Raw genomic sequence first — 12169 nt, 5'->3', positions numbered from 1 at the left:
GCCATTAATATCCTTTATTTATATAATACAGCCTGGGTGCAGAAACACATCTGTTTTCAGAAAAGGATGGTGGCTTGGCTCAGGGCCAAGGGATGTTACCTTTTTTTCAAATCCAAATAAATCTTTAGATGTTTTCCACAGAGCATCCAACTAGGGTTTTTTTTTTTTTACTCAGCTCATGTTTCTCTCTCTGTTTTTTGTAGGTATTGCTAATGAATTTGTTACTTAAGTTTACAGATAATTTTAGGATCTGGACCAAACAATGGAGTATGCAGGCATTTCAGAGGACTGAGATGATGACCATGTTCTTGAGCAGTGTCTTATTCAGGGTTACTATTGCAGTGATAAACACCATGACCAAAACATGGAAAGGGTATATTCAGCTTCTGCTTCCACATCACAGTTCATCAGGACAAGAACGAAAGCAAGGCAAGGACCTGGGGTTGGGAGCTAACCCAGAAGTCATGGGGGAGTGCAGTTTACTGGCGTCTACCTTATGGCTTGCTTGCTGAGCCTGCTTTCTTATAGAACTCAGGACCACCAACCCAGGGATGGTACAACCCTATGAATCACCAATTAAGAAAATGTCCTACAGGCTTGCTTACAGCCAGGTCTTAGAGAGGTATTGTCTCAATTGAGCCCCCCCCCCCAATAACTCTAGTTTGTGTCAAGTTGACATAAAATTAGTCAGTACAGGCAGGAAGACTGAATCAGATAACACATCCTAGGGATGGTGAGTCAGGGAGCTCCCAACATCTCATAAATCGGGTCCTTTCCCAATGGAATCTCAAAATCTTGGCATGCAGTGTAAGCATTGCTCCCATTTCATACAGAAAAGGCCAAGGGGTTGAAGTTGCTATGCTAATTGTCAAAGTTATCAGGACCTAAAATTTGAGGCCAAGATTGCTTGACTTTAAGGTCTGAGCTCTTTCCACTTCCCCTAGTCCAACTCTCTGACAGATTCTCCTTTAATCCCATCTTTAGTCAGGCTCCTCAGTCTCTTCTGATAGGTCAGGCAGTGAACTTCATTCTCTGTCCTTGAAGAACCCACTCTGAGCAAGAATCCTGCCAAGTTACTTTAGCAAATGTTTCCTACCTTTGATGACAATTCACCTTGGAATCTTACTATCATCTACCCCCACTCTGCTTCTTGGTTATATTTTCCATTTTTCATTGTTAAAATTGAGTCTAATCTTTTACCTTGGGGCAAGAATCTGCACAGTGGTCTCTATACCTATGAAAATGTCCTCCACTTGAACGAAGTCTGCTTTGCTTACCCTCTTAAGTATCATGAATATTTTTTTTTCTTTAACACCTCCAATCACTCATACAGGTTAGACAGCACAATGAGACTCAAAATGCTATATCCACAACTGTGTGTGCCCACCTGAAATCTAAGAGAATGAGGAAGGTGGGTAGCTTGGGCCAAGAGTACTCATGGACCCTGAACCATATTGGCTTCCCCTTGACACCTTGTCTTTTGGGTTGAAATCTGTCCTGGCATCTACCCAGCCTTCCCTTTGGCTTTCACTTGTTTCCAATAACCATTTGTGGTTGCCCCTGCCAGTCAGACCTATTGAAGCCGACAGAGCTTTTTCCAAGAGAAAGGCACTCAGGGATGAGGGATAGCCACTCTCCTTATAGATCTACTTTTAGGTACCCTTAGATACCCTCCTTCCAGGCTCTGAGGTGATGTAGAGCCAAGGTGTGTTGGAGGTCTCAATTCAAGTGTTGGCTGAACCTAATTAGCTTTGGTGCAGGACCAGCCCTTCTACAGAGCATTTCTTTGTTAACAGCAACCTGGCAGGACTATTTATCATTTCAGAAACTGAGAGGGCTTGGCTCTCATTCTCTTGGCCCTGGGGCTGTCCTTTCCTCAGATGTTAATCTATAAAACCATCCTAAACCAGGCCTCAGATGAAGCTCAGGGCTAGGGCAGAACCCAAAGTCTTCCCTCTCTTGGGAGCAAGGCTGGTGTGAAATTAACACCTGGAAAGAGGCCAGATGGAAACCTAGAGCAACAGCTCAAAATGTCACATGTCAAATCATTTAATTGGGTAGTCATCTGAAGAAGGGTTAGTGAAAAACATACTGTACTAGGTGTGAGGAATTAATCCAAGAAGACATTTCAGTCTGCCTGAACCTGCCTTAGCGTCAGCCAGCTGCAAGTCAATGGCCTGACTAGATCTTTCCTCTGGGGAGAGGCTCTGAAATGGCATCTACTTAATCTTCACCTTAGACCCTGGGCAGTCAATCATTCTTGGAACTTCAATGGTGCCCAACCCTGAGTGCCCATGGTGTGTGGCCAGCCTGAATTATGAAGCAGTACGGTGAGCAGTGAGGCGGTTTCCTGCTCACACTGTGTTAGTTCCAAGTACCCAGGTCCAGTGCTGGCTTTGCTATGTGACTTTGGGTAACTTTCTTCTCTGTGCCTCAGTTTCCTCATTCTGTAGAAAATATCAGTGCCTACCTCCTGAGGGTGTGATGATAATTAAACAGGATGGGTAAAGATCTGAGGAGAGTATCTGGTCTTACAGTTAGGATGTTCTCCACATTTCAGTTCATCTTGGGGCTTTAGTGCTTGTGTTGTTGCCTATTTTCCCCCAGGCTGTCTCCCCAGCTGCAGCACCCTTGCTACCTACACCTGGAGATAACCTAGTTCTCTGTGTGCAAGTGGTTCAGGATCCTGTTTCTGCAAACATTGAGTCCTACCCTACAACCACTGCTCTGCCCATTGCTGAGTCGTTAGAGAACACAAGTCTGACTTGAGCCAGAAACTGCTCCCCATCAGTCCACCTCCCTCGGATCATGAGAAAGAGACTTCATTTTGGGGCAGACATCTTTGTCCATTCTCCTGTCCAGCCTCCTGTTTTACTGTCATGAAGAGCTAGACACCAGGCATTCTAACTAACAAAGGGTGATATCTAGACAAATAGAATTAAAAATTCCATAGTTTTTCTTGGTAGAAGTAAACGCAAACAGAGTTACCAGAGATAGAAACAAGCGCTACAAAGAAAATAACACAAGGTAATGAGGCTGGGACCAGAAGGTGACTCAGAACATGACAAATGGGAAGGGAGCAGCCATTGGATATTTGTCAGGAAGACTGCTTCAGCCTGTCTCACATGAGAACACACCAATGAAAGACAAATTCCTCTTGATTGGCATATCTTCCTGAGTTTCCAACAACTACAACTACAGCAATACAAAATTTCAAAATGGAGTTTTCCAGTTTTCCCTTTGCTGTTCCCCAGTGAAAATTCATAAATCCTACCAAATGGTCCTCTGTTAGGTCTGTCAGGTCCAAAGGACACGTCATTTCCCCAAATTGTGGTGGTTAGACAAAAGTCAGCAGTCTTCAGGTACTACGGAAAGGAGCCATTTTCTTTGTCACTGGCAGAAGGCACAAATGGCTATCTGTGGTGCTTATTAGCATACTAAAGCTCACACTCCAGGCTCCCTCAGTATCACAAGTACCTGTTAAACATTTCAGAGCTCATGCTGGCACCCTGTACCCTAAACCTTTTCAACTCATGACCCCTCCCCTCTCATTTCTCCATATAACCCTATTTCAGCCATGCCTCTCTCATTTCTGTCTCCTTCACTCCCTCCCCTCCGTTTGCCCTCTCTGCTCTGCTCCTGCTTTCTCTCATGGCCAGGCCCAATCTGCTGGTCATGTCCAGTTGACTTCTTTTTCTCTGCTCTGGACTATTCCAGATGCCTCTGGATGTTTTGACCTTCATATTTACAATAAAAAACCTCCCCCTCAACCATATCACAGAGTAGTCAGATTTCATCAGTTTATAAAAGGTCATCACCAGCCTTCCTCATGTCACCTACAGACCCAGGGAGACCTAGTCATCTTAGTGGTTTGAGAGGTTCTGATTTCTGTGTACTCCTAACCCTAATTAGTTTTATCTTGATTCCATAGGCCCTGATATGTGCTCTCTTTCCCCCTTAGCTAGATTTTTTTTTGTTTCTATTTTTTATTCTTTAACAGTTTCAAACACGGATATTCTGAATGTGTAAATGTAAATTACACATATGTTTTGTTGTGGTTCTCAACCTGTGGGTTGCAATCCCTTTGGAGTCAACCAACCCCTTATAGGGGTCACCTAAGACCATGGGAAAACACAGATATTTATATCACAGTTCATAACAGTAGCAAAATTACAGTTATTAAGTAGCAATGAAAATAATTTGGGGCTGGGGAGAATCACCACAATATGAGGAACTGTATTAAAGGGCTGCAGCATTAAGAACATTGAGAACCACTGGTTTACTGGATACTGTATAGTTATTATAGCTTTCCTATGTTCTATTACATATAGTATATCTAGATCTTTCTTTTACTATTAATGCAAGAACTATATATAGTTACATAGATCAGGTACCTTGTACTGAGAACTTTCCTATTTTTCTACCACAAATATTTTATACATATATTTTTTCAGTACTGAAAATGAAGGCAAAAACTATTTCTTTAGAAAATTACTTTCCAACCCTTTAGTTTTAGGAGAAAATGTAATGCCATAGATTTTGCTTATAAAGTGACATTTCATATTGAATCTAAGTCAACAAAATGGAGGTATATAATTTAAGGGCTGAAAAGAGGCATTTTGTATTGAACCTAAGTCAATTCCAAATGGAAGTATACAATTTAAGGGCTGGAAAGAGACTTCTTTTTTTATTGAATCTAAGTCAACTAACTCCAAATGGAGGTATATATACTATTTAAGGACTGGAAAGAGAGCATGTGTTTTGTGTCTGGTGCTATTCATTGTCCTCAATTACTCAGAGGACTGTAGGTATGGTGGATGTGAACAGAATAGGGAAAGGACATGGAGAGGTGACACGTGGAGACTGTGAAAACAATGGAACTACTTCTCAGGCCAACCTCAAGCATCTTGTTGAACATTTATCATTGGGAGGTGGAGAAAGATCCAACATCTCCTTGCTGACTTCTCTCTCAGCGCATTCCAGGTTGGTGGTGTTATTTTACTGAGCATGTGTTTAAAAATCATAAGTCTCCTTGTTAGCCATCGACTCTAAGGTAGCTTCTAAGGGTCAAGAAGCAAGGCCACTCAAAACTATTTCTTCCATTCTATGGGTTTACAGACGAGTCTCTCCCTGGCCCCTTTAGTAGGTACTCACCGCGGTCGGCGGAAGGTCAGACCATATTGCTGACAGGCTAGCCCCACAGTGGGTGTGTACACAATGGGCATGAATTTCTCCACATCTGAGGTCAGCACTCGGTAAAAGAGCTTCTCATTTCGGTCTTGGAGAGTCATGAGAATGATATACCTTGGAAAGGAAAGAAGAAGCCAGCTGATCTCAGGGACACTGATGCTTATAGATCCTGGATGATGTCACTGTGCTTAAGAATAGGAACGTTGCTCCAGGGAGGATTTACACACAGGGGTAGGCATGCCCTCAACCCACTGCCAGTGTAGGGCATCCCATATCCCTAGCCATTAGTGTGCACTTTTCTCCAATTCTACATTCTGCTTCCCTCCTCGATGGAACACTTATCAGCAAACCACAGTCTGTATGGCTGGATAGCCTTCTTAGCTTGTTGAATTGATAGACTCTTGGGAATGAGTGTAGGAAAGTAGAGAGCCAGGATCAAGCCTTCTAGAGCTCTCAGGAATATGCACACTTATCACTTCCTGATTATAGAGCATTATTTTAGGCAAGTAAGTGAGGCCCATTAAGTTAGATAGCATTGAGAAGGCAAACATTAGAGATTGTTGCTTTTATAATTTCCTATTTTAAGCAAACATTTTATTTTTTTGACTTTTGTTCTTTTTGGTCCATTTAACAAGAGTTTCTGATTGTTTAACATTTGGGTAAGTATCAGTTTGTTAGTATAATCTGTTGTGTAACTTCTGGCTTTCTCTTCAAGGTGATGTGACTAGGTGAATAAAAGGGAGAGAATATTTGACTTGGTGGCAATATGGTCTCAGAGTTAATGTGAGTAATATCCTTGGAGTTTAGTGCTTTAGGAGTGGGCAGGGCCATCCATGCTTGTTAACTGCTTCTTAGAAGCTCTGGTTGGCTTAGAGGAGGCACTAGATGCAGAATGAACCTTATGTGCTACTGAATTCTGCCCTTCATGGGCATTTAGCTCAATGGATACAGAAAGAACATTTATCTTCTTCCTATATATCTGCTAGAGCCCATAGCAAGAGGACACATTTGTGTAACAAACTTACACAGGGTTTCCTATGTCCCAGGCAATATTTTAAGCACATCACAAAGACATGCATTTAAGACCCAATGAGTCAGATACCATTGGCACAGTCACTATACAGGTGAAAGACAGAGATTGGAAAAGTAGCTTTAGTTATTCCATGTGGGAAGGTGGATTTCACTCATTCTAGATTAGTCTTTTAATAACCAGGCTTTGCCATCTCTGAGCTATGTACAGCATAGAAGTTAAAATCATAGATGCTGGATGGAGCCCGTGGTGATTAAATCCCATGCTGACTCAGGGTGTGTACCTGGGTGGTGACTACCATCCTTAGTAAGAGACTCAAAGGCTTTGAAAGGGGATCTTTGCGGTTGTGTCTCCACTGAGCAGTAGTAAGAGGAAGCAGTACTCTTATTTGCCGTGACCTTTAACATAGTATCTAGATCCTTCCCAATGCATCCTCTCTCCATCTCCCTTTCCTCCACTTCCTTTTGCTATATACCTTAACAGACCCATGTCTCCAGATTTTGGCCCATCTCCTTCTGCTCTGACCTCCCCAAGTCCCTGCTGACTGTTGAGTTGTTCCATCAAGGCTTCTGGGACTGACTCATCTCTAACATCTCTCATATGGCCGCCCAGGCTCCACTAGTCAAATCCAGGTTCATTTTAGCTGTGTGTCTGTTGTAAGCCTCATCTCTAGGGAAACCATAACTCTTTTTAAGGTAGAGCTGGATCGGAAGTCTCTAGGGTTCTCAGCCTTTCCTAGTTACAGAGAATTTAGAAACCCTCTGGAAGCTGCAGGGCAGAGCAGCTCAGCCTCAGGCCTGGACACAGAGAACCGACTTCAGCCACTGACTTGTCCAGGTCGCTTGGCTGTTTCTCATAGTATCTCATGATGCGGAGGAGCTGGACATCTTGGCTGAGGAAGCAGGGCGGGATCAGGCCATGGATGCCAAGCTGCAGTCTTTCTTCGAGTGTGAAGGCCATGCCCTGGATAAGAAAAGAACACAGACTTAATGAATATGCAGGAAGCCGAGGATCAGCTGCTCCATCTGTAGACAACTAAAGTTAGTGTGAATCAGTGAAAAAGGATGGACCCAGACCCCATCTCTGCTGTTTAAAAGGGGACTTTCTGTGCTAGATACAATGAGGCCTCCTGGTAAGACAAATGAGGAAGGCAGTCATTAACAGTCACTTCATCAAGACTAGATTTTGACTTTTTTAAAAAAAGAAGCTGAGACCCATAGAAAACCAGACTATAGAATAATGTCCCTGTCCCCCTCCCAACACACACACACACACACACACACACACACACACACACACACTATCCCTGACTTTTTAGGTTAGTGTGGCATATATTGAAGTTTGAACAAACAGAGTGACCCATTATACAGTTAATGTTCAATGTTTATAGCTTGTTTATAGATTATTCAAATTTATTTATTTATTTATTTATTTTTACCATGCCCATGTGATATCTAGGCTTTCATTCAAGCAAAGCACATTATATTTAGTCATTTCCTTAGGCCTGCTTTAGCTATGACAATACTCAGATGCCCTAAGCCTTTTATAATCTGGATCTTGTGGAGAGTGTCAGGTATTTTGGACAATACTTTCTACTAGTTAAGTCCAGCTTTTCTCACAATTACAGTGGGTCTGAAGGTTTTCAGGGGAAGGCCACAGGGGGAGAGGGCATCGTCTCTGTTGGTGTGGATCACAACCATCAAGCTGAGGTAGTTGCTTGTTAGTGTCTCCTGCTTTGAAATTATTCTGTCCTGAGAATTTGTCTATGTCAGAATTGATACATATTAAGATAGACTTGTGACTATTGTTTTCTACTTTGGCTTTTGATACAACCCTGTCTTGGTTACTTTATTGATCATATTATTCCAGCTTTGGCCTTTGGGAAGGAATGTGCTATTCTGATGATGTGGGACAAGAGGGGCACGTTTAGTTATGGCAGACCCTTATACTGGTTGGGGATTTGCCAGCTAACGGTAGGTTTGTGTTATCCTGGAGTCTGGCAACTTGAGCCTGTAACTTCCTTGGAAAAATGACCATGGCACCTATCATTCTTGTGAAATCCAGATACCTGAAGATTCTGTTAGAGGGTTAGAGATTCCCAGACAGGATCCTGGTAACCACATTGCCATTTCTTCTTCAGCAGTTGTAAGAAGGAGGTTGCTGCAGGTGGGTATGGCCTCATCAGCTTGTAGCTGCAGACCTAACAGTTACTAGTTGTTGTTGTGTAAAAGATTTATTTATTTATTTATTTATTTATTTATTTATTTATTTATTTATAGGTATGAATGCTCTATCCACATGTATGCCTTTATTCTAGAACAGGGCATCAGATCCCAGTATAAATGGTTGTGAGCCACCATGTGGTTGCTGGGAATTGAACTCAAGACCTCTGGAAGATCAGCCAGCGCTCTTAACTCATCTCTCTAGCCCCAGTTACCAGTTTCATACATCCCTGGTGCTTGCCAACAGTTTTTTCAAGCAGGGGCCACCATGATAGTTCCCAGATTCCTTTGCAGGATCCTCCCTTGCCTACAGACTGGTCACCTTTCCTTCCTTCCTTCCTTCCTTCCTTCCTTCCTTCTTTCCTTCCTTCCTTCCTTCCTTCCTTCTTTCCTTCCTTCCTTCCTTCCTTCCTTCTTTCCTCCCTCCCTCCCTCCCTCCCTCCTTCCTCCCTTCCTTTCTCCCTCCCTCACTCCCTCCGTCCCTCCCTCCCTCCCTCCTTCCTTTCCTCCCTTCCTTTCTTTCTTTTTCTCTAAGACAAGGTCTCACCATGTAGTCCTGCATGTCCCAGAATTCAATATGTAGACCAGGCTGGCCTTAAACTCACAGAGATCTGCCTGCTTCTGCCTTCCAAGTGCTGAGATTAAGAGTGTGCACCACTGTTACCAAACACCATTAGGTAGGTGTCTTTTAACCGATTTGGAAAGATCACGGTTGCCTCTCTTTAGCCACAGGGATCCCCAGGATCCCAGACATTTAATTATGACATCATCTTTGTTAATGGTCACTGTGGCTTTTAATAACAGCCTGCTTCTGTCTAAAAGCTTAAGTGTTTCTCTTGGCTGACTTCCAACAACTTCTTTTGTGTTTGAGGAAAATGAATGACTGTTTAGCAACTGGTAATTTTAAGGATTTAAGGAAATTACTTCTAGAAGCTCTAGATTTATACATGGCAAAGCAGAAAAACAATTTAGCAGTTCCATGGCTCCAAAAGGATAAATACTTCTTCTTCTTTTTTTTTTTTTTTTTTTTTTTTTTTTTTTTTTTTGCAATGGGTATGGAGGACTGAACCCACAGCCTTGTGGTGCTAGGAAACATGCTTCTCCCGGGTGATATCCCCAGCCTTCTTTTTATTTTAACTTTGAGACAAGGTCCCACTAAATTGCCCCAGATGGCCTGCATCTCACTAAGTAGCATAGGTTCACTTAAACTTGTGATCTTGCCTTAGCCTCCAGCACCAGGGTAATAAAGGCACCTTACAGACCATTCACTGTGGTGAATGTGTTAGGGGAAATATGTTAGGCCTTGCATTTATCTGTAAGAGAAATAAATCTTGCTAAGTGGCTCTTAGCCTCTTGGTCTGCATGTCAGAAAGTCAGTTTCCACAAAGTACACCAGAAGTCCTGCAGTAAGAATGGAGCTTGTACAATATGGAGGAGTCTGCAGTGGTTCAATTACCCATCATCATTGCCACACTGAGAAGTTTTAGCTTTTCTGTGCTTGATAAATAGGCTACAGACAATATTATCTAGTTTTAACAAGACCCTCAAAATGGGAAAATGGCTTTGGAAAATTACTTTCTCTCACAATTAAATTTCAACCTCATTGTGGATGCAGAGATGGTTAAGTGGTTAAGTGGTTAAGAACCCAAGTTCAGTCCCCAGCACTTATATGACAGCTTTCAATCATCTGTACCTCTTGTTCCATGGTTTCTGATGCCCTCTGATGACCTCCAAGGGCATCAGACACACATATGGTGCACATACAGCTAAAACACTTATACGCATAAAATAAAATAATTTTGACCTCATACCCAAGTGGCATTCTTTAATTAAGATCTGCATGTGGGGACCTACAATTGTTACTGGTATGAAATGTTTCAGGTGTTAGAATTTTCATCCAAGTGTTCATCATCTGCTCTGGCTTTTCCAGGGAACCACAGGACTATTGCAAGACCCAACAACCAATGGTTGTCACTTGTTTAATAACTGAAGGCTGTGGCCACTCTGACTCTCAGTGACTGTGTTGCATCTGTTTTAATTTTTTCTTATTGTCCCTGATGCTGCCTAGTTCATCATATCCCTTCCAGCCTAAGTCCTGAACTCATCTATTTGCCAACCTGCCCATGTGTCAGGACAAAACTTACTGGTATCAAAGAGTAAATGCTTGAATATATCCCCCACTACAATATCCCACCATCAAATGCTGGACTCAGAGGCAGCAGCCCATCAGACCTTACTTCATTCTAGGTCCTGCTGTTCTGAGATCCAAGCTTTCTAGAGCTCTTGCTCCTCATGAGCGAGAATCTCTGATTTTCTTTGGCAATCTGCCTTGGCTTACTGGACCCAGAGCTAGGCTGCTTTTTTGGCAATCTCTTCTTGTTTATTTCATAAGCATCAGTTAAGTCCTGCCATATAAGACACTGGGGTGTCAAATAGAAATAGCCTCTGGTCCCTGTCCTTACAAATTTACTTGAGTACGGAATAACAATCATGGCCCCTGCCATGGTGGGTGAGGCTTTTTCCCCACTTAGGATATAGTGTTGTCATTTCATGTATTGTGGAATTAACCAATAATGCCCGTGGAAAGGCTTCACACAGATATGTTTACATAAAAAGCATTAAGGAAGTACTAGATTCTCTTATTACTATTATATTTTTGTTCAAAGGAGGTGGCACAAATAAGTTCACTAGTAGATGCTGGAGATGAGCCTTAAGGTGCACTTCAGAGTTAGGCTGGAAGCAGGGCTTGAAAGTGACATCACCCAAGTGTGACTGCTTGTTCATAGGCTCTGACAAGGCTGCTTCACCCACCACTCCAGGCATTTCTCTCTTCACATTCATTCTGGCTGTCACAACTGGACTCATACCAGTGCCCATGTCCACCATGCTCTGACTGCTTTCTGATGCTGGTCTTCTAAATCACAGTCAACCCCTTCCAGGGGCTTTCTCTCCCATGACTCCAACTGGTCTATGGCATTCTACAAACAGGTGTGGCTGTACGTCTGAATATATATCTCAATCAATATACACAGTTGTTTCCTCTCACCAATATACTTATTAGAAGAAAGCATTAGTAGGCACACGTCACAGGCTTTCTGTCCCACACAGTATTACATCATGCTCTTTGCTGACTGCTTATGTGATAACCAGCTTCCTTCATCAATCAACTATAAAGCATAGAAGGTAGTGTAGCTGTGACAGGGCTATGTACTCAGCTCGAGGCATACAGTTAAAGGTGATTAGCTGTTAGGGAACTGGACGGCATTTCCTCCTCCTTTTGCATTACTTCTTGACTCCATTTGTCTGAGACTTTTAAGACTTAGGGTGGTGTGATTGCTGATTGGAACAGGAAGTGGGATTACTAAGGCTGCCGTTCTCTCTTTTTGCATCACGTTTATGAGGGCTCTTAGTACACTCCTGGGATGGATATATGGAGTCTCAGAAATACAAGCTTTGGGGAGTCTCTGTAGACAAACCCAAGAATAGCCTTTCTCCCAGATGTAGTTCTGTTCTCAGGTATAGAATTACATATCCAGAGAGCTGTGGCAAGTTCTCAAGAGGGCAGTTGAGGAGACTGCTCAGGGCTGGTCTCTGCTACCTCTGGCTGCACTTATATACTGGAGGCATGTGACTTTCCAGCTATAGTATACCTGGAAGTTCATGTTCTAGCTTGTAGATACAATTTGGCTTGTCTTCCTGTGAAAGGGAATGGAGGTGCCACCACCAC

General features: G+C 42.7%; 1 protein-coding gene across 1 annotated transcript in view; it reads right to left on the bottom strand.

Moving 5' to 3' along the window:
* Me3 (malic enzyme 3) overlaps positions 1–12169 on the bottom strand; it is a 172707-nt gene that overhangs the window by 93418 nt on the left and 67120 nt on the right. The window contains exons 2-3 of the mRNA XM_051192187.1: positions 7050–7183; positions 5155–5304 (exon numbers count right to left, since the gene is read on the bottom strand). Of these exons, the coding sequence (XP_051048144.1) occupies positions 5155–5304; positions 7050–7183 (284 nt within the window). The remainder of the gene's footprint in view (positions 1–5154; positions 5305–7049; positions 7184–12169) is intronic.

The sequence above is a fragment of the Phodopus roborovskii genome, unplaced genomic scaffold (assembly GCF_943737965.1).
Source record: "Phodopus roborovskii unplaced genomic scaffold, PHOROB, whole genome shotgun sequence".
NCBI lineage: Eukaryota > Metazoa > Chordata > Mammalia > Rodentia > Cricetidae > Phodopus > Phodopus roborovskii.
This window is presented reverse-complemented; position numbering and strand designations above follow the sequence as displayed.